The sequence below is a fragment of the Schistocerca americana genome, chromosome 4 (assembly GCF_021461395.2).
Source record: "Schistocerca americana isolate TAMUIC-IGC-003095 chromosome 4, iqSchAmer2.1, whole genome shotgun sequence".
Classification (NCBI taxonomy): domain Eukaryota; kingdom Metazoa; phylum Arthropoda; class Insecta; order Orthoptera; family Acrididae; genus Schistocerca; species Schistocerca americana.
In genome coordinates this window covers 546846856-546870914 of record NC_060122.1, presented here as the reverse complement: position 1 = coordinate 546870914, position 24059 = coordinate 546846856, and the positions used below count along the sequence as shown (strand labels likewise).

The 24059-nt window shown below is 38.9% G+C and overlaps 1 protein-coding gene across 1 annotated transcript in view; it reads right to left on the bottom strand.

Moving 5' to 3' along the window:
• Window positions 1-24059, bottom strand: part of LOC124613018 (ubiquitin carboxyl-terminal hydrolase 35) — a 126274-nt gene that overhangs the window by 15477 nt on the left and 86738 nt on the right. Inside the window, exons 7-8 of the mRNA XM_047141572.1 lie at window positions 4058-4248; window positions 3211-3396 (exon numbers count right to left, since the gene is read on the bottom strand). Of these exons, the coding sequence (XP_046997528.1) occupies window positions 3211-3396; window positions 4058-4248 (377 nt within the window). The remainder of the gene's footprint in view (window positions 1-3210; window positions 3397-4057; window positions 4249-24059) is intronic.

The window sequence follows — 24059 nt, the reverse complement described above, 5'->3', positions numbered from 1 at the left end:
TCTCCAGGAATTCTAACCTACCCGTACATAGCGACCTGCCACTTTTAAATCGCAAGAGACTGAAATCACACCATCCAACTCTGTGAGATGCTGCTGACATGGTTGCTAAAGATTTCAAACCTCTTGAAGAATGGAAAGGTCGGTGGGAAGCAGTGACAGATGTGCACCTGCGTAACATCTGCTCAGAAGCTAAACTTCCAAGTGGATTCGACCTACCACGCAAGACCTGGACTACTCTCAACAGAATCCGTACCGGCCATGGCCGATGCAGGGATGCTCTCTTTAAGTGGAAGAAGCTGCCTGATCCAGCCTGTGACTGTGGGGCTCCATACCAGACTGTTCACCACATTGTCAGTGAATGCAGGACTCGAGCCTATCACAGCGCCAAAGAGTACTTCCTGCTAGCAACTCTAGATGCAATGCACTGGATTAAAGGACTGGATATTCAGTTGTAAAGACAAACTTATGTTTCTTGTGCGTCAATATGTACATAATATGTATATGTAATTTAATTTCATGATATGTCTGTATTAGCCATACGCTAAATAATAATAATGTAAAATGTCTTTAGCAGTGCATAGAAGAAGCAAGATCATCTGACAGTTGTAGAGTGAAAGAGAGCGCTGAAATGATACTAAGTATGGAAAACTGGCTAGACAGTGAAGATGAGGTGGATTTACTGAAAAATATGCAATAAGTGAAGATTTAGGTGAAGTGGGCAGTGGGAACATAGCCAGACACGAGTAGCAGAAATGTCTATGGCAAATGGTTCCAATTTAAATAGTTCTCATGGATAGATCAAATGGGAGTGAACACAAATGTTTGGAAGATGAAGCTCATGACATTTTTTTTATCATCACCAGTAACATGATCTGTGCCCAAGAAGTCTCTTCTTGTATTGTGAGATGTTGTGTGTTTGGCATTTCAGGCATTTGGAAAGCCGGTTAATGGTTATATTGACAAAGCACAAGTATTGGTCTTAATTATTACAAGGCTTTACTCAATGCAGCAGCTCTGAAAATTGACTATCACAGACAGAGCTACAACTAACTCAGAAAAGGCTAGCTTAGTGATTCACCAATGACTTATTCATTTGATAATACAATAATTTTCATAACTATTAATTGTAATTACAAATACTTAGTCTGCAGACTTGTCAAATGAGATACAGAAAATGTGTTGCAATAGGTTTTAAATTCTAATCATTTGCATCTATCTGTGTTGGCTTTGTATGAGAACACATGAACTATCCTGAAAATAATAAATTGTCAAAATGCACCAGAAAACATGAAAACATAACCAGTAGGGAATCACAATTGCACTTAAGTACAGAATGCTTTAGTCAGCATTTCCCAATGTTCTATTTCTGCTTAATTTCCATCAAAATGACAAATGTAAGCCATTTTGTGTTGCGAGTCATCCCAGAAGTAGTGTACTGATTGTACAGAGAGGTTTGTAATTGACCTCACAATGTAAAAATTATTTCAGATATTCCTGAAGTCCTTGCAGAAGCTAATCTCATAATTTGCAATACTGGATTTATATTGGGGCCTATGAACCAGAAGGTTATTACCGGTGCAATGAAAAGTGAAATGAAAGAGCTATACAGGATTAATAGGAAGTTCTCCTTGAAATACTATATGAACTGAGTTAAAGCACTTCCAAAAGAACCCAGAGCAGCAGCATGGGTGGAGTGTGCAGCAGCTAAAGGAATAAAGGTCTTATCTGCAAGAACACTGAGATCGTCCATAAAACAGCAATTATCTGCTTTTCTGGTAGGTTACAATTTAAAAACGGTTTCTGAATTTAATCTTGGTGTTGGATAATTTTTTGTTCTCTTAAAATTACAATTAAATATCTCCAATATTTCTGTAAGTTTATTGGTAACACAAACGAAATATAGTTCCTGTAAACTGTAGTTAAATTGTCTTAACAGCTAGGAAACACAGTTTGAAAACAGGACCTGCAGTTCTTTGAGAAACAATGATGTAGCACAACAAAATTTGGCATCATCATCATCATTTAAGACTGATTATGCCTTTCAGCGTTCAGTCTGGAGCATAGCCCCCCTTATACAGTTCCTCCATGATCCCCTATTCAGTGCTAACATTGGTGCCTCTTCTGATGTTAAACCTATTACTTCAAAATCATTCTTAACCGAATCCAGGTACCTTCTCCTCGGTCTGCCCCGACTCCTCCTACCCTCTACTGCTGAATCCATGAGTCTTGGCAGACTACAAATAACACAGATGACGTGAAAATTACCAACTTACAGCTTCAAACACAAGCTCCCCAAATTTTAATAAGTTTTTTAGCCTCATTATTTGAAAAGCTGCCATTTATTATTGTTAAGAGACATCAGTTGACCTGCAAGTAAGAAGCTGCTTTTTAATCTAAATCAGTCTTCTGACACCATGAATTACTTTCACTGCACTTCATCTTCTCTCTCTCACTTCCAAATCTTATGCTGAAAACTGCTAACATACTCTCTGCTACAATCTGTTAACAAAGCAATGTAGTTTGCCCTTATGACAAAAATCTCAAACTTCAACAAACTTTAAAGCACAATGTCTTGTCAGATCTGTCATCACAGATAAAGTCATTTCTCAGCAAAATGATTTTTTTGAGGAAACGGATCACTGATTTGGAAGGCACCAACAACTTTTAGATTTGTCACATCATGGTTTGAATATTGCTCCTCTGCATCATAAATTCTGTGTCAAATAGTGTGCCATTTTGATAAATTTTGAGGATTTCTGCAAATCTTACCATCAGTTCTTAGTCACCAATAGCAATAAAATTTCTCAATGAGAACTGAGGCTGAAAATTAAATTCTTATCGAAGCCTTCCACAATAAGCATGTTTTTAAATGTTTCAAACAGTCTCATAAGATATGTGGAAGCTACAGTATTATGTGTTTGGACTATTTTTGTATCTGTAAATCAATTTAACACTAAGCAGTATGTCCAAGGTGTGAGTCATTATTGAGTTTTTATTTGTTGTTTTCCCAACAACATTCTTAAACAAGTGCTCCAACATGTGACAGTAAATCCGTCTTGTTTTTATTTTCCACTCCTTGTCACGTAATATGTGAGAGTAATATATTGTATGTATCATACCTGGTAGTACAGTATATATCAATTACAAAAATATTACCTTCTGTTTAAATAAATCAAACATTTGAACACAATCACACAAAATCACACTTACGTTAAAAATTCTGAACTGTCCTGCTGGTGACCTGGTAAAAAACCAGGCGGTCGGCATATGGCTAGCAAATCTGTTGGCGATAATGCTGGTCTTTTTGAATGAAGTAATAAAGCAAAAAGTGTCTGAAGCTTCCATATTAACTCTTGATTGTAATTTTTTTCTTTGGACAACAAGCCAAAACAAAACCTGGAAGTAAGTATAAATGCATCATTTATCCACTAAACTATATCTGACATTGAAACAACAAGAAAGAACACACACTAGAAAAAAATTATTTCTATCACTGATTAATACTGCTAAAAGCACATGCACATAATGCATGCAATACAGCTGTAATGTGCATTGAAAAGGAGAGTATATCTGTTGATCCTTTCTCGTCACCACCAATAATAAGTAGTAGTTAACCCTAGTGACACTTTTTTGAGGGGAATTATGATCTAAAAGCTCTGTCTTTTGAGCGGAATTATGATCTAATCTGTTACGATTTCTTTTTCAAAATTAAGCTGATAGGAACATTAACTGGGTTCAGTATTGCTGTTCATACAAATGATTTTAAGTTTATCCTCATACAATATTTTAAAAAATTTGGAAGCTACAGTTGTGAACAATTCAGAATACATAAATGTTGTTATCAGTGGCAACTGACATGACAAAAGTAATACAAATTTGGTAAAAGCTAAGTAATTTATTACCTCTTAAATATTCTATAACTGCTCAGTGTCTCTACAATTTCTCATATCATTTCAAGATATTTCCCAAATAGCCTAAATTTGCACTACTATGGCACCTTCTGTTAGCCTACTACATCTACATACTTCATGATAAAAATAAAAGAAAAGACTCTTACCTGTTTGTCATGAAAAGTGCTTGCAGTATACTGTTCATGTAACAAGTGTTGCCAAGATTATAAAGACCAACACGTCCCGTTAGTTGATATATAGGAGCTACTTCAAGAGCAGGCATTAATCCATTTAAAGGTGACTTCCACTGTTTGATACTAAGCTGGGACCTACTAAATCTTCTGATTGTTGACAATTCCTAGAGCAATAAGAATCAATTTCATTTGTCAAAATCTTCACATATAATACTGTGCAGAGATGATAACCATTCTATTTAACAGCCTCAGTGTCTTAACACCTTCATTCCAGAACATGAATTACTAAGTTAGATGGAAAATGTGTTCAATGTGTGCTCCAGTTTACTTACTTCTCTGAATTATATTTCAGAACTGTGTGGTTTTTCTATCTGTTTAATGTTTTGAGTCCACAATTTTATGATATATTGTACACATGACCTGTGGGGCTAGTTAACTAAATTATTATGCTGGCATTCTGAAAGGTTCTAAAATGAATCACTTGGTTTTCCAATAAGTCAGCTTTCAAGGTTATTTAGCATATTTATGATATGAGTCAGGAATTTTGACAGCAATGAAAATGAAATGGAGAGATGGTGAGGGGGATAGATATGTTGCCAGGTGAGTGGATGGTACATAGACACAGGAAGTTCCCAGTTGGATTCCAACCGATGAGAAAAGACTGAGACAATACTCATGCCTATTGGACTATATAAAATACAAAGAGCAGCACTGGTGTGGATAGCTAAAAATGTCACATATTGGGAAGCCTGAATGAGGCTTTTATCTACCAGGGATTTGAAATGGCTGGTGGTGGTGGTGGTGGTGACAATAGCAATGATGAACAATGAAGTATTTCATATGTTCATTACATCACTGAGATGGCAGTACTATCTGAGAGCCAAATATGATTTAATGTATTTGTAATTACATCTGTTATTAGATATTACTTGTGTGCAGTGTGTGATGAGCACAACAAAATAACTCAAAATGCAAATAGAACATATATGAAACAACTTTTCTTAACCCTTTAGTTGGTTTGCATACCACAGTGCTTTTCAAGGTGTGGTCTACTGAAGATGTTATGTCCTTGCCTTCCTCCAACATTTGAAGGGATTTTCTCAGCTGATTATTGGGGGACCAACAATTTTACATGAAACTACAGTGAAACTAGACATGTTTCACATGCACAAATCATTGTCAGAGATGGAGGAATAGACAAGTGACAAAAAAAAAACCTCAAAGGCTGGTCTTAGAATTGATTGTAGAAGTTTTGTTTTTGTAATTTGACACTTACCCAACAAAAGTTAATGTAAATTGGAAAGTTTCCTGTAGCTTCAAAAGTAATTTAACCCATCTGCTTTTTGTCCAGTTCAAGTAATATCGAATTCTTGTTTGGTTGTAACAATAATGTAACAGCATATCTATTTGTCTGTATGATTAATTTCTCAAAAGAATGATTGGTCCACACTTGCCTGAAATAATGGATAGGACCATTTCCATGAACAGGTTCTAGTAAACTTCTAGCCTATGTAGAGGGGGGGGGGGGGGAAACTTTTTTTCAAAATGTCTATTCAGGTGCAGGGTGCAGTTTTGATGCACTGGTTCTTATACCTTCAAATTTTCTAGTTCCAAACTTTCCAACTTTTAGATATGTATTCATCTTATCAAAGTTGCCATAAACACACTCACAGAATTTTTGCTTCAGAACAGCTAACAGTTTCATTCGGTCAAAGGTTCTGTACTGCTCTGTTTTCTCTGTTTGGTATTTGAAGACCTTGTTTATTTATTATTTTCACCATCTCACTTTGTTGTTTAAGTACTGCAAATCTATCAGTACTTATGCCATAAGATGCACCACGGTTTGGATCCAACAATAAACTTTTGGTACCCAATAACTTGGTCGAAGAAAGTTCAGAGCGTGACGTGCCCAGTGAAATCCTGGACAAAACTTTATGAGCACCCACCCGCACGAACCTTGTAGTGTATGTTGGCAATACCCATTGTGAGCGATCATGGGAAGTTGTGATGGCACAGCCAATGAGGAAACAAAATATTTTTTGTTTCAGTTGTGAGAGAAATAATAGGTATTTAACGTAACAACACTGTTAACATACTACATGTCAGACTGATCAAACTGGGTTATTGGAGAAAACCACTTTGTTTGGTGCTGCAAATGCACAAAAAACACTCACTAATTTAACAGAATTTTTATCATCTGTTTTTGCTGCATCACAGCTTTTGAGTTACTGATATAGAGGTGTAGGTTGGGGAAAGTAAAGAATGAAGCACAAGCCACTCAGACCCCAGGGTGAGCAGTACTTGCTTTGAGGCTTTCTTATCCTGGTGTCTGACCAACTTATGCTTTGTTCTTAACTTTCCCCACTCTATCCCTCTCCCCTCTCTGAAGCAGGAATTAGTCAGTCCCAAAACTATGATAGTGCATGTACTTTTTTGTATGTCTCTATAAGCAGTCTTAAAATTTCACCTCATGAATGTAATTATTGGCCAGCAATTCCATTACACAATTTTTTGGTATTTGAGTATTTATCATTACTGACACCTGTGATTGTTTGCAATAAAACTGTAACCAATGACTGTAACCAGCAAATGGTCACAGTTCTTCATTTTTTACTGCTCATCGAACAATGTTAAAACTTGCTGACAGTGAAAGATGAGATTCAAAATTGTAAGAAACTATTTTGCTAGGTCATTATGTGACACCTCAAAATGTTCATGTAACCCTTAGATTGAGAAGACTTGCTATAAGCTGTCTGTCAGCTGCAAGTATGATGGTACACAAAGTAAATTTTGTCGTAAGAAAAAGGTGAAACAGTTTTAAACATCTCCATTACTTCTCAGGTGCACTATCTCCAGACCCACATGTCAAAGAATAGTGGCACTCTAGTCTTTGTGACATACTAGCTCTGGTCTGCACAAGAAAAGCTTCTAACTAGAAGCAAACTTATTTTGACTTACCTGTGCACTTTGTAACTTAAATTCTTAAATGTTTTGCATATTAATGTACAAAGTTTTGAACATGGTTGCTTGGTTCAGTGATTATTCATAAATTAAAATTGAAACAAATGAGCCCTCGGTCACAATTTTTTAGTCTTATTAAACAGGTTTCAACACTTCAGAATTTAGACATTTAAAGTGGTCTATAACATAATAACAAATTTATGGGAAATACAAGACACAGTACTTACATGTACGGACTCAAGCCGTTGCAACCTGTGGCTGTACAGGTATGAGCAGCCCTTAGAGGCTCGCCTTCACACATTCCTTTTAAATGTTTTGTGACTAAAGCCCTTCTGACCTGTTATTTATTTTATATGTGACATGTAAGTACTGTCTCTGTCTTGTATTGTTAGTCAGTACTTACACTCTTTTATATAAAAAATTTTTTCCCATAAATTTGTAATTACGTTATAGACCACTTTAAATGTCTAAATTCTGATGAAGATACTCTTAGAAGTGTTGAAACCTGGTTAATAAGACCAAAACATTATGACCGAGGGCTCATTTGTGTCAATTTTATTTTATATTGATTTACTTTTTTTAGGCACGATACCGCATTTTAATAAGTATATACTGTATAGCTGCACCATTGTTTTGCAGAAGTCATTTGTTTTTGTTCAAACACGCAATTACAGTTTTAAGACACCTCAGTTAGATGGCAGTTTCCATCCCTGCAGCAGTGCAGCACAACACAATGTTTCATTTGTGGATAGTTTTACAAGCTTCTAACTAGAAGCAACTTATTTTGACTTATTATTTTGATTTAACTGTCTCATTTGTCCCCTGAAAGGTCCACTACACTGGCTGCCATGGTTACTGCCCACATTGAGGTTGACCCCTCAACTACGGCCAAGCAGAGGATTGTTTCAAAGTGTGTCAGGCAGTGAAAGATTTTTTCTGGGGAGCCAACTGAAGAACCTTTTCAGTTCATCTGACAAAGAGATTTCAGGTGCCATCTGTGGCTGATAAAGATCCTGAGCCAGAAGCTATCACTTCTTCTGTTTGAAAAGAAACCTCTCAGCCTGCAAGATATGGGCATTCACAGACAGTGGGATTACTTGTAGTTGGGAGTTGCAATGGTAGGTGTGTAACAGAGCACTTTAGGGGTATGGCTGCCAAGGCAGCTAAGAGGTTCAGTGTGCAGTCTGTGTGCATATCATGGGGAGCAATCCCAGGAGGGAAACAGTTGTTCAACGTGCCATGAGGAGCACAGGATGCACCTAAATGTAGGTGCTGACTAATATCAGTATTAGATGTGTGTTGCTTTGAACCAGAAAAAATTCTCTCTTGGTCTGGGCATCTATCTGAAATAGTAACGACTGCCAGTCTTGCTTGAGACATAAAGGCAGTGTTCACCAACTGTAGTTGACAGAAACAGTCTGAAAACTTGTAAGTGTATTGCAGCGTAAGCCATTCTAAGAACCAAATGTTAAGAAAATTATTTGCTATGTAATGCTATTCCTGAGTTACTTAACAATGAAGTTAACCAATCTGGTCATCGTGTGTACAAATTCAGGTGGCATGCCAGAGATGGTATTGGCAAATGTGTTCTCCATTTGGTGTCCTAAAACCAAACAAGATAGTGATACAAAAATTGGGCATGGAACAGTAGTAAAGACTGAACTGGAGCCAAAGGCTGAGCAGTCTCGTGTATTATCAACTACGCTGTGAGAACAGCTGACACTAACTGCATCTGGTGGTCTACTTGAGTCTGCACGCACACACACAGTGGCCTTATTTACTAACTTCGATGCTAATTAACTCAGAACTGGCACTACACACTGAATTTTTTCTTAGCAATTATTTCTCATCACAACCTACCCTGGGACACTCTTACAAGCTTTTCAGATTGTTTCAGCTCCCTCTGCATATTCCATCATGCCCACTGTGTACATAACTATCATTCAGCGAGCATTCAATGTTGTCATAAAATCAAGGTCTTATTGTCATGTCAATAAATTATGTTCAAAGACAGGTGTTATCTCTCCAACCTGCAACATGTCTCTCACTCTTTGACAATCTATTTCACTTCTTATACTGACAACAACATTTCTAATAAATTAACTGTTCTTACAGGAATACTTTGCAAACAGACGTGCACTTACTACTGCACGTGGGCATTTTTTCAGTGCATTTCTGCAGAGCACATTACACTAATTTTGTTATGTGGTCTGTGTAATCATCCCCATGATGAAAAAGCTACAAATCCCTGAACAAATGCGTAACAGAACTCTTGTATAACATCCAAAATGAAATCCCAAGTTAAGTATCAAATTACAATGTATGGACGAAATATTCTGTAAGAAGATGCTAATTTAATTTCCACAAACTGCAAAACTAATATCTTAAACTACACAGTCTCTATAAACATAAAATCATATCTCAGTCTGTAATTACAATTTGTTTCCTTTGGATAAATATGCTGCCAACAATTAAGTTTATAAGGCAAACTCTACTCAATTTATAAAGTTTGTACACATTCATAAATTTACCTTGCAAAACACTTCACGATTGTATAGACTGGAGAACAGCATGTACCACACAATAGTCCCCACTCCTTGCCTTGCACTGCTCCAAGTTTCTTCATTTAGAATGTTGTACACCTCTCTTCCCTCAAGTTCATTTATAAGAGCATCTAACCAGAGATTGACATGTGTTGCTCTGAGCAATACTGTCGGCCAGTGACAAAAAATTTGCAATGCCTTTCTTACAGCATCATGAAATGTGTTGTTACCAAGCACAGTTTTTACTTTACATTTAATGCACTCAGGCTCAAGAAGTCCCAAGATAACTGCCAAACCAGGGGAAGACACATTGCTGATATTTAGAAAGCACTCAAGCACAATCACTTAAGTACTGAAAGCTGGCTAAAGTCACAATAAGTCCAGCCGAAATTTTTACAAAGGATCTGGCGGTGTTTCAAAAGGATATATTAAATTTAATTGGTAGTAGGGTGTTTGTTCCTGTCAGCAGTAGTTTATCTTTTAGTGAACTTGATATAGATAGTACCTCTGAGTTAATATGAATAGAGGGTACACCTGACAACCAGAATAAATTAATAGAATGAATTCTTCATTCTTTTTAGAATGTGTGTGAAATCATACGGGACTTAACTGCTAAGGTCATCAGTCCCTAAGCTTACACACTACTTAATGTAAATTATCCTAAGGACAAACACATACAGCCATGCCCGAGGTAGGACTTGAACCTCCGCCGGGACCAGCCGCACAGTCAATGACTGCAGAGCCTTAGACCACTCGGCTAATCCCACGCGGCAATAAATTAATAATTGGTTCCTTTTATCGACCCCCCAGATTAGATGATACAGCTGCTGAATGGTTCAGAGAAAACTTGAATCCCACTTCAAATAGGTACCCCACACATACAATTACAATTGGTGGCAACTTCAATCTAACTCTCGTATTTGACAAAATATGTTTAAAGTTGGCTGTAGGCACAAAATGTCATCCAAAAACACATTAAATGCCTTCTCTGAAAATTATTTTGAACAGTTTAGTTCAAGGGTCCACTCAAAGTGTACAAGGGTGCTAAAACATACTTGATCCTGAGCAAATAGGGAGTATCACGATGGACACATGGATTAGTAACCACAAAGTCATTGTAGTGAGATTGGCCACTGCAACACCCAAATCCACCAAAAGTAAATGCTAAATGTAACTACTTAAAATGCAGATAAAAATTCTCCAAGATTGGCAATGTCTTACAAAAGCTCGGAACTTAGTGTGTACTTCAAGACGCTTTCAACAGCTTCCACAATGCAACTCTGTCTCAGTACTTGGCAAGGCTCCAAAGAGATTACGGTCATATCTAAAGTACACCAGTGGCAAGACATAATCAATACCTTCACTGCATGAAGGTAAAGGTAATGTTACTAAATACGGTTTTCCAAAATTCCTCCACCAAAGAAGCTGAAGTAAAGATCCATACATAAAGTATGGAAAGTTGCAGAGGCCACATCAAGACTCGAGACAGGAAACAGAAGTAATCCCCTGAATTAAAGATCCACATCACTGACATCAATTTGCAGTAAGATTTTGGAACATTTATTATGTTCAAACATTATGAATTGCTTATATGAATGCACGATTTGTGTTCTTTCAAAAACATCTGAAAGAACAGACACCACACTGAATCCACAACTGTTGTAAATATTATGTAAATTGAAGGTGGATGGGAGAAAATAGAGAAGAAAGGAATGAAATTGATGACATCAGCTAGATCGGGACATTATGCAGAACCAGCGGCGATGAGTGAAAATGTATACCAGATCAGGACTCGAACCCGGAATCCCCTGTTTACTAGGAAGTTCCATTAACTACTGTGCCATTTGGACACACTGTTTATTGCAGACTATCTCAGCATGTTCCCCGGCCGACTCTCATTCCCAACTAGTGCCACCTATCCACAATCCCTGTCCATTTTTTCCACAGTCACTAATTTTTAAATTCCTATAGGAGTTCGGATGTAAATGTGCATCTCTACTGAAGGTGGTGGATTCATTGCCCATTGGGGTGAATCAGTTATATGAATGTGTGGTGTCTGTTCTTTCAGACATGTCCTTTAATTTACACAATTATGAATTACCTAGATGAAAATGATCTAATAGTCAGTCTCTTGAAACACAACTAGCTCTTTATTCACACAAAGTAATGAGTGCTACTGACAGGGGATCTCAATTTGACTCCATATTTCTCAATTTCCGAAAGGCTTTTGACACCATTCCTCACAACTGGCTACTAATCACACTGCATGCCTGTGAAGTATAGTCTCATTTATACAACTAGAATCTTGATTTGTTATCGGAATGGTCACAACTCATAGTAAGTGATGGAAAGTCATCAAGTAAAACCTAAGTGTTACCTGGTGTTCACCAAGGAAGTGTTATAGGCTCCCTAATGATTTTAAAAACAATCTGAGCAGCTCTCTTAATGTGCATTTTACACCTGTGCGACTTTCCATCCGCACTAGGTGCAAGCAGCCTTTGCACGAAGAGGCAAGGGGTACACGCACTGGTGCAAAATTACACATGTCTCTCAACTGTGCGCAAGGGGGTGCAAAAGTCTCCCCATACCAGATGAGGAGACACGTGCACAAGGGGGAAAGCACAGCCGCACATCGTCTACCCACAAGGTTCACAGTTGTAAACGCACCTTTAGAGTGTTTGCACATGACGCTGTTATTTGTGTTCTAGTAAAACCATCAAAAGATCAAAACCAATTGCAAAATGATTTACATAATATACCCATATGGTGTGAAAAGCAGCTGTTGACGCTAAATAATCAAAAGTGTGAGGTTATCCATATTATTACTAAAATGAATCAATTAAATTTTGGTTACATGATAAAGCACACAATCTAAATGCTGTCAATTCAACTGAATACCACGGGATTAAAATTAAGAACAATTTAAATTGAAATGATCATACAGATAAAATTGTGGGGAAGGCAAACCAAAGACTAAATGAATTTTATCCATAGTGGACGCTGTTGATCTCCGTGGCTGTTCCTTTATAGAGTGTAGAAAAATTTCTGCTGTGACTGGTAGCAGAAATTTTTCTGCACCCTACAAACCAAAGACTGCATTTTATTGGGAGACCATTTAGAAGATGCAACACGTCTCCTTAGGAGACTGTCTACACTATACTTGTTCATCCTCTTCTGCAGCACTGCTACATGATATGGATTTGAAACAGATAAGACTGATAGAGAACATCTAGAAAGTTTAATAACGGGCAGCTCATTTTGTATTATGGTAAAATAGGGGAGAGAGTGTCACAGATATGATACATGATTAGAGGTGTTAATCATTAAAACAAAGGTGTTTCTCATTGTGATGAGATATTTCATGAAATTTCAGTCTCAAACTTCCTCCTCTGAATGCAAAAAATATTTTGTTGATGCTCACCTACATAGGGAGAATGATAATTTTAATAAAATAAGAGACATCAGAGCTCACACAGACTCAAGTGTTCGTTTTTCCCTCATTGATCAGAGCAGGACAGCAGAGAAATAATCTAAAGGTGGTTATATGAACCTTCTGCCGGACACAAGTGTGATTGCAGAGTGTCTTGTAGATGTAGATGTAAATTTGTATGAACACTGAGCTAATCTGTAACCTGCTGAGTTCCAGGTGCAATGCAATAAAGTTTCACACTACAATAAGTTAGATTAAAACTCACAAACAATTTGTTTGTTAAGATGAATGACTTTGCAGTTACTTAATGGTGTGCTACTGGGTTTCTGCTGATATGTTGTTTCCATTTTATGCACTATATTTCAATGACTGAACCAGTTATTTTCTTCAAGTGCTGCGAGTTGCGATGTTGTGTTTACTCGTTACCTGGATTCCTAGCAGGTTGTGGACTATTGTTGGTCTCACATTGCTATTAATAGGTGAGTTCAACTCACAGTGCCCACTACACTCTTTTATGCTCTTTTGCATTTCAGAGCCTGTAATGTCATTCCTTAGAACTCATTCTTTCAATGTTTTGCAGCTCTAGTGGATGTAATGACGCAAAATCTTAATAAACTGAGAGCTGGACCCTAAGCACTGTTTAAACTGAAACCTCCATCCCTCTTTGTTAGATTTTTGGACATCTTTATTTCAAAGAATTTCTTAATTCTATTGCATTGCAGGCAGAAGATGTGCTTTGTTGATGTTGCACATTTTAGCAATTTTGACCAAGATAAACTGATGCTGCAGTGTTATTCTTTGGGATGCCAGTGTAGGAGTCTGCACAGAAACAGCTAAGCGAAAAATCCATGCAATATGCATTTTTCTTTATACATATGAAAGTCAACTTCAGAATTTCCCTTTGTGTGAGACTGCATGTATGAGTTTCATGTGCCAATTTTAAGTTCTAAATTTGCATATTTTACTGTTCACATCGCTTCTGTATAATCTTTCTGTGACTATACCAATACCCATTTGTATTGTGATATATCATGAAATTTCGAACATTCACAAGTGCAGTGATAAATCTGTACGGTTATCATCAATTATTGGCTTTAAGTTAATTGCGCTCTTTTAAAAGTTTTGAGAACAGCAGGCCTATCCTCGTTCAAAACAAACACACACTATTTTATTGTAAAATTATGTAAGAAATAGATTAATTTTGAGAATTTTCAGATGCTTACAGAACTATATTTTTGTAAGTTACCAATACGAATGTTTTGGATATGTAACTTATTTCACAGCAAATCAGTGCTTGTGGTTAACAGTTCTGCCAAAGATTATATCATCCCTGAATTTCATTGTATATCAAGGCTAATAAATGTGTGTTTCTGACAATTTTCTGAAGCTACCACTGTCCTATGCACAACTTACAAGTAATTTGTAGTAAATTGGCATTTGTGATTTAGTTACTGTAGCAGATATTTTATCTAGCATACTGTGTTACATCCATGAAACTTCCTGGCAGATTAAAACTGTGTGCCGGACCGATACTTGAACTCAGGACCTTCGCTGAGTCTCGGTTCAGCACATAGTTTTAATCGGCCAGGAAGTTTCATATCAGCGCACACTCCGCTGCAGAGTGAAAATCTCATTCTGTGTTACATCTAGTTTTCCCTTAAAAAGGACTAGCCTTATATATTATCTGCAGTGATTGTAAATTAACTTTACTAACAACTATAATTAACCTCAAAAAGTTTTGAAAAATTAGTAGCTTTTACCACAGGTTTTGGTGTTGTCTTAATATAGATCTCATTTTGTGTATTTGCCTCGATTCTTATAGAGAATTAGCAAACTTTTTAGCTCAACAGATTAAAAGATAATCAGCAAGCATTAAGTTATTCATTCACTGCCTTGCAATACATTGCACCAGCCAAAATGCAGCCCCACTGTGGTTGTTGCTATCCAACACTGGATGAGTGGGTTGACATTCATAAGCAGCTGGAAATAGTCTGACTACTGTCAAACAATTGGCAGCTGCTGTGAATTGGTGAGTTGGAAGAGCTCCCAAGCATCGTGTACCTGTGATACCGGTACGAGAGGTCCCTCAAGTACTGTCCGCTATGTGGATCCTGTGTCCTCTGCAGATAGTACAAGATCTGCCATTACTCGTCCACTTGACTGCAAGTGGCATTTTTATAATAGAGCTAAGAGGACTGAGGGTGTTGTACTGATCCCCCTAACTAACAAATATGACGTGCTGTCTATCACTGAAACTGAGCTGGTGGGACTTACTTCATCTGTTTTGAGGAAACCTGTTTTGTCCATGTCAAGAGGAAGCAAACGTAAAAGGGTAGGCTCTATTACTCATCAGAAATTCAAATGTATGGTGAATGATGGTATCCCTTAGGGAAATGGCAGAGCAAGGGACAGGGAAGGGAACCAGGCGCACCCAGTGCATATGCCTAGGGCACTCACGCAATTTGTTGAAGAGGCTATTCCAGCAGCCATTGAGGGAATTACTTGGGTCATTCCAGCAACAGGCAGATAAGGTCGAGAAGACCAGCCTAGTGCGTGAAGTTTCAATGAACCTCACAATTTGCAGCATAGTCTCCAGAACTGAACACAGCCCTTTGTTCTGAGTTGAGTGGAAGGACTGAACCAGAGACTTCGAAGGTTCTGTGCCATCTAGGTTGTGACTTCCTGGACATGTGCCATACGGTTGAGAACTGTACGGTCCCTCTAAATATATCTGGTTTGCACCCCAATCAGAGGCTGCTACTCAGGTAGCTGATTGTGTGTGTGTGAAAGGGGAGGGGGGGGGGAGACCAGACAAAGGTGTTTTAGATTAGGTGACTCTCCATCCAATCCAGATAATGATAGCTGTAGGAAACCCAGAATTATGAGTTAAGATTGAGAGAAATGCCTACCAGAAGTGAGAGTGTGAACATTCTTATGGTGAAATGCCAGAGTATTTGCAACAAAGTGCCAGAGTTTACAGCGCTCATGAAAAGCACTGATGCTCACATATTACTAGGTACAGGAAGCTGGTTGACGCCTGAAATTGATAGCAGTGAGATTTTTGGGGGAAATTTAAGTATATATCAAAAGGATAGGCAAATGGGAAATGGACTTGGTGTATTTGTCACAGTAGTCAAGAAACTCAAATCCATCCCAGTAGAAATTGAAGCTGTATGTGAGATTGATTGGACAAGACTAACAAGGAGTTGACTCCAGCAGTGGGATTGACCAAACCAATCAATTGAATAAATTTAATGATCAAAGTCTTTTTAATAAACATTTAAAAACAAAAAGAATTACTGCACCTGATGAGAACTCACACCTCTAGCATGTGAAGCTACCCTATCCATTACACGACACAAACAAACTGATGCAACTTTTTTTAATGCTGATGTGTGTCACACAACATTCCTAAACTTTTTTCATCAATTACTCACAAATGAGAGTCCACCAGCATGAATGGCTGCAATGTGTGATATCCAGAGTCTTAACCTATACAGCTGCACATTTGTTTTCAGAAAGTTGATTCCACCATTGGGGACCCCTCCGCATCAGTATTATGGGCATAAAATAACTTGATCCTTCTATTGCCCACCAGACTCATCTCCTGATATATCCAAAAACTTTAGAGAAAATCTCAGTTAAGTTCACCAATCATACTGCAATCATTGGTGGACACTTTAACCATCTAACAATTAACTGGGAAAATTACAGTTTTGTTGGTGGTGGGCATGATAATGTATTCTGTGAAACATTACTAAATACCTTCTCTGAACACTGCCAAGAACAGAGAGTTATGAACCCCACTCATTATGGAAACATATTGCATCTAATGGCAAAAAATAGACCTGACCTCTCTGTGGATGACCACACTGAAACTAATATCAATGACCACAACACAGTTGTGGCGACAATGAGTACAAAGTATGAAGGAGCACTAAAATAAACAGAGATATATATATGTCAGTAAACTAGATAAAAAAAATCAATAGTGTCATATCTCGATGAGAAATTTGAAACTTTCAGCACAGGGCAGCAGCATGTAGAGGAACTATATATATAAAAAAATAGAGGGAAACATTCCACGTGGGAAAAATATATCTAAAAACAAAGATGATGTGACTTACCAAACGAAAGCACTGGCAGGTCGATAGACACACAAACAAACACAAACATACACACAAAATTCTAGCTTTCGCAACCAACGGTTGCTTCGTCAGGAAAGAGGGAAGGAGAGGGAAAGACGAAAGGATGTGGGTTTTAAGGGAGAGGGTAAGGAGTCATCCCAATCCCGGGAGCGGAAAGACTTACCTTAGGGGGGAAAAAAGGACAGGTATGGCGAGTGTATACCCGTCCTTTTTTCCCCCTAAGGTAAGTTTTCCCGCTCCCAGGATTGGGATGACTCCTTACCCTCTCCCTTAAAACCCACATCCTTTCGTCTTTCCCTCTCCTTCCCTCTTTCCTGACGAAGCAACCGTTGGTTGCGAAAGCTAGAATTTTGTGTGTATGTTTGTGTGTCTATCGACCTGCCAGCGCTTTCGTTTGGTAAGTCACAACATCTTTGTTTATATATTTGACCATGCACTGGATAGATATTTACCCACTAGAACAGTTCGTAATGGGAGGGAACCTCCATGGTATACTGTCACCTAAAGAAACTTCTAAAGAAACAGAGATTACTGCATAATAGGTTCAAAACAAAGCATAGGGCTATAGATAGAGAGATGCTGAATGAAATGCATTTTGCACTCAAGAAAACAAAGAACGATGCCTTCAATGACTACCGCAGCAGAATATTGTCAAATTATATTTCACAAAACCCAAAGAAATTATTATGGTCGTATGTGAAGGCTGTTAGTGGCATCAAAGTAAGTATAAAGTCACTCACGGACGAAACAGAAACTGAAATTGAGAGTAGCAAAGCTGTAGTGACCCTTGCCATTCATGGAAGGGCATGTGTGTGTAGGTCAAATATAGAGCTCGGAGTAAAGATGTGCATGATCACAATTAGTTCATAAACATCAGGCCACACACCATGGGAAAATATTGCTCAACAGCTGCAAAGTCTGCCTGTTGGAGAGCATCTCTTCAGAGCAAGGAGTAACAAAGGAGTTCTGGTACCATGGCACATCTCCAGCACCACGGAAGACAAACATGAAGTGTATACGCAATTATTGTTATATACATACATCAAAAAAAGTTTTGCGTTACCTCGGTTCCAAGAGTTCCGGAACCCGTACTAAAAAAACTGGAATAGAGATCAACATAAACATCATTTCCGCCCTTTTTATTGCTCATTAAAACCACACATTACATATTGTACCACCATACAGCGAGACCTTCAGAGGTGGTGGTCCAGATTGCTGTACACACTGGTACCTCTAATACCTTGTAGCATGTCCTCTTGCATTGATGCATACCTGCATTCATTGTGGCGTACTATCCACAAGTTCCTCAAGGTACTGTTGGTCAAGATCGTCCCACCTCTCAAAGGAGATTCAGCGTAGATCCCTCAGAGTAATTGGTGGGTCACATCGTCCATAAACAGCCATTTTCAATCCATTCCAGGCATGTTCGATAGGGTTCATGACTGGAGAACCTGCTGGCCACTCTAGTTGAGCGATGTCATTATCCTGAAGGAAGTCATTCACAAGATGTGCATGACGTGGGCACGAATTGTCATCCATGAAGACGAATGCCTCACCAATATGCTGCTAATATGGATGCACTATCAATCGGAGGACGCCATTCACGTATCGTACAGCTGTTACGGCGCCTTCCATGACCATCAGTGGTGACATCAGCTCCACATAATGCCACCCCAAAACAACAGGGAACCTCCACCTTGCTGCACTCGCTGGACAGTGTGTCTAAGGCATTCAGCCTGACCGGGTTGCCTTCCAACACGTCTCTGACAGATGTCTGGCTGAAGGTATATGCCACACTCATCGATGAAGAGAATGTGATGCCAATCCTGAGCAGTCCATCTGACATGTTGTTGGGCCCATTTGTGCCATGCTGCATGGTGTCACATTTGCAAAGGTAGATCTTGCCATGGACGTCGGGAGTGAAGTTGCATATCATGCGGCCTATTGCGCACAGTTTGAGACATAACACAATGTCATGCAGCTGCACAAAAAGCATTATTCGATATGGTAGCGTTGCTGTCAGGGTTCCTCTGAGCCATAATCCATAGGTAGCTGTTATCCACAGCAGTAGTAGCACTTGGGCAGCCTGAGCGAGGCATGTAATCGACAGTTCCTGTCTCTCTGTACCTCCTCCCTGTATGAACAACATCACTTTGGTTCACTCCGAGATGCCTGGACACTTCCCTTGTCGAGAGCCCTTCTCGGCACAAAGTAACAATGCGGACACGATCAAACCACGGTACTGACTGTCCAGGCATGGGTGCACTACAGACAACAAGAGCTATGTACCTCCTTCCTGGTGGAATGACAGGAACTGATCGCCTGTTGGACCCCATCCGTCTAATAGATACTGCTCATGCATGGTTGTTTACATCTTTGGGCGGTTTAATGACATCTCTGAACAATCAAAGACACTGTGTCTGTGATACAATATCCACAGTCAACGTGTATCTTCAAGAGTTCTAGGAACCGGGGCAATGCAAAACTTTTTTTGATGTGTGTACTATTAACAGACAGAATGTTAGCGACAAGTCTTTGAGACAGTAATATTAATTGATTCCCATGTAACATTTGTGAAAGTTTGTGATAATACACAGAGTTAACTGGAACCAGTCTACATTTTATTTAAGTAGAGAAACAGTGTTTTGTTCTACAGCCACTTCACTTACAGAAATCTGCACAAAAGAAAGAAGTTCAAGCCGAGGAAGAACAGGGCACAGCATAGCTGGACCGTGTGGTAAATCATTTAGAGTTGCATGGCTGAATATCTACACCAATCTAATAAATGATTGTTAAGGTGGTGGTGTTAGGTGTAGCTGCATGGAGTAATAGGTCTCAGACATACATTGCTCAAGCAGTCAAAACATTGCCACACTAGCTAAATATAGCAGTCATCATCCACTTAATAAACACTCCAAAGCAAAAGCTGAAATGCTTAACTCCATTTTCAAATGTTCGTTTATAAAGGAGAAATGCTGCAATTTAATTGTCGTACCACTGAAAAGCTGAATGAATAAGTATCAGTCTCAGTGGTGTTGAGAAACAGTTGAAATCATTAAAACTGAACAAAGCTCCAGGGCCCGACGACATCCCGTCAGATTCTAAACTGAATCTGCTGCTGAGTTAGGCTCTCTTTTCAACTACAATCCCTTGAACAAAAACCCGTGTCCAGTTCTTGGAAAAAAAGCTTATGTCACACCCATCTACATGAACGGTCGGCACCAATGATGCCTGTTGTCGGGATTCCGAGGAAATCCTTGGGTCCTTTCGATGACTGGCTAAATTGGTGACAGCGGCCTCCATCTCTCAAGGAGTGGAAGCCGAGCTGATGATCTGCAGCATCGTACCCAGGGTGGACCAGGGTCCTCTGACTTGGAGTCGAGCGGAGAATCTAAACCAGAGGCTACGTCGACTCTGTGACGAAAGTGGTTGTAGATTCCTCGACCTACGCTATGGGGTGGAAGGTTATAGGATGCCCCTCAATAGATCAGGAAGCAGCTACATGGGTAGCACAGTACATGTGGTGTGCATATGGAGGTCTTTTAGATTAGGTTCCTCCCCATGGGATACAAACCGTTGGCCTGAAAAATTACCAGTTCATGACACTGATGTGGGTGTGCCAACTGTAAAAATTGTTAGTTTACCTAAACAGGTCATTCCAAAGGATTTAAATATGCTACATCTCATGTTACTAAATTGTTGAAGTGTCTGTAGCAAGATCCCCGAGTTACTCTCCAAAATAAACAGTAGCAATGCCAATATTGTATTAGATACCGAAAGCTGGTTGAAACCAGACATAAATAGCAGTGAAATTTTGAACTCAGATTGGACACTGTTTGGGAAGGATAGGACTGATTCTATGGGAGGTGGTGTGTTCATTGCAGTTAAAAGCTGTTTAAACACAGCTGAGATCGATTTTGGGTCAGACTGTGAAATAGTCTGGGTAAAGCAGTCAATCAGACAAGGATTGACCATTGTATTAGGATGTTTTTATAGACCAACAGCATCCGCAACAACAGTCGCAGAATGTCTCAGGGAAAGTCTTGAGCAATTGGTTAGAAAACCAACTCGAGATAGGAACATTTTAGATATCTTGGCAACAAACAGACCTGATCTTTTTGAGGAAGTTAATCTAGAAGAAGGTATTTGCGACCATAATGTCGTCGTGGCTTCTATGTCAGTGGAAGCTGCAAAAAGTATAGAGTTTTCTTGTTCGGGAAAGCAAATAAAAGTGTTATTAAGGAATATCTTCATAGTCAGATCCACAGATCCTAGCATTCACCGTGGGACACAAAGATATTGAGCATCTTTGGTCGGAATTTAAAGATATTGTCCAGCACGTGCTAGAGAAGTGTGTGCCTAGCAAAAATTTAGGAGAGGGAAAGGATCCATCTCAGTACAACAAACATATTAGGAAGTTGCTGAGAAAGCAGAGAATTTTTCACAGTCATTTTAAACATAGTCACTGCCCTGCTGACAAACAGAAATTATGCGCAATGAAAGCAGCTGTCAAAAGGTCAATGAGAGATTCTTTTAACAAATTTGAAAGCAATATTTTATCTATAGATTCTAAAAATAACACCAAAAATTTTGGTCGTACGTGAAATCTATGAATGCTACAAATAATTCAATACTGTCTCTTGCTGACAGTATGGGTACTGTAACGGATGATGATAAACAGAAGGCCGAAACCCTAAGCTAGCTTTCAAAAACTCGTTTACGGTAGAGGACTGCAGCATCATTCCCTCTTTCAATTATCGAACAAATGCAAGGATGGCTGACATAGTGTATAGTGTACTTGGGATTGTAAAACAGTTAAGATCCTTAGATGCAAGGAAGGCATCTGGCCCAGGCAGTATCCCCATAAGATCATATGTTGACTATGCTACAAATATAGCACCATTCTTATTCATCATCTACCAGAGAGCATTGGAACAGCAGAAAGTTCCAAGGGACTGCAACAAGGCCCAGGTCATAGCAATCTATAAAAAGGGGAACTGGCCAATTTCACTGACATCAATTTGTTGTAGAATCATGGAACATATTTTGTGTTCAGACATTATGACCTTTCTACACTCTGAGAAGCTCATCTGCAGAAATCAGCACAGTTTTAGGAAACAGCAGTCACGCAAGACACAGTTGGCCCTCTTTGTACATGATACACAACAGGCTCTAGATACCAGCTCCCAGGTTGATGCCATATTTCTAGACTTTCGAAAGGCATTCGACTCAGTTCTGCACTGTCGCTTGCTTCAAAAAGTGGGCGCTTACAGTCTATCCGATGGCATATGCAGTTGGACAGAAAGTTTTCTAACAGACGGAGAGCAATATGTCGTCCTGAATGGAGTGACTTCAACAGAAACAAGTGTAACTTCAGGTGTGCCCAAAGGCAGCGTAATAGGTCCTCTGCTTTATACGATTTACATAAATGATCTCGTTGATGGTATTGACAGCGACCTTAGACTTTTTGCTGATGATGCTGTAGTCTACAGGAAAGTAGTACCACACGAAAGTAGTGAACAAATCAATGAGGATTTGTAGAAAATAAATGCATGGTGTAATGACTGGCAGTTAACTTTCAATATTAGTAAGTGTAACCTACTGTGCATAACAAGGCGAAAATCCCCATTAATGTATGAGTACAAAATAAATTCCCAGTCTTTGGAAACGGTAACATCCGTCAAGTGTCTGGATGTGTCTATTCGAAATGATCTCAAATGGAATGATCAGACTACACAAGTAATGGGCAAGGTGAACTCTTGATTGTGGTTTATTGGTAGAATCCTGAAGCGAAGCAGTCCTTCAAGAAAAGAAACTGCTTACAGTGCGTTAGTTCATCCAGTCTTAGAGTATTGTTCGTCCATATGGGACCTTTACCAATCGGGCCCGATTCAAGAAACTGAGAAGGTACAAAGAAGAGCGGCAAGATTTGTGACTGGTACATTCAGCCATCACAAGAGCATTACAAATCTCATAGAAAGTTTGAAGTGGGACTCACTTGCAGATAGACAATGTGCTAAACAGAAGGGGATGGTCACTAAATTCCGAAATCCGATTTTCGCTGAGGATGTAGAGCATATATTATTACCACCAACTTTCAAATCGTGCAATGATCACCATTCAAAGATAAGGGAAATTAGAGCTCATACTGAGGTGTTCAGACAGTCGTTTTTTCCCTCGCACCATCCACGAGTGGAACACAGGAGGGTAAATTGGCGCGAATTGTGCCCTCCGCCACACACCGCTTGGTGGCTAGTGGAGTATATATGTAGATGTAGATGCAGAAGGGTAGTAGAAGTGAGCCACAAAACTACCGTTAATATCCTTGACATCAATTTGTTTCATAATCTTAGAACAAATGCTGAGCTGAAACAGAATGAGGTATGATGAACAGAATGAGGTATGATGAACAGAATGACCACCTCCATGCCAACCAGCATTGATTCCAAATCATCGAACATGTGAAACCCAAGTCACACTTTTCTCACGTCACACACTGAAAGCTTGGTCAAGGCATGCAGGTAGATTTAGTATTTCTGCATTTCTGAAAAATTTTTAACTCAGTACCACACCTACGCTTATTGCCAAAAGTATGATCATATGGAGTATCAAGTGAAATTTGTGACTGGATTGAGGACTTTATGGTAGGGAGTTGGAGAGCCATTGTCAGATGTAGGAGTAACTTCAGGTGCAACTCAGCGAAGTGTATTGGGACTCTTGCTGTTCATGTTGTATATTAACGACCTTGTGGACAATGTCAATAGTAGTCTCAGACGTTTTGCAGCTGATGCAGTCATCTATAATGAAGTACTATCTGAAAGAAGCTGCATAAATTTTCAGTCATATCTTCATAAAATTTAAAAGTGGTGCAAAGATGGGCAACTTCCTTTAAA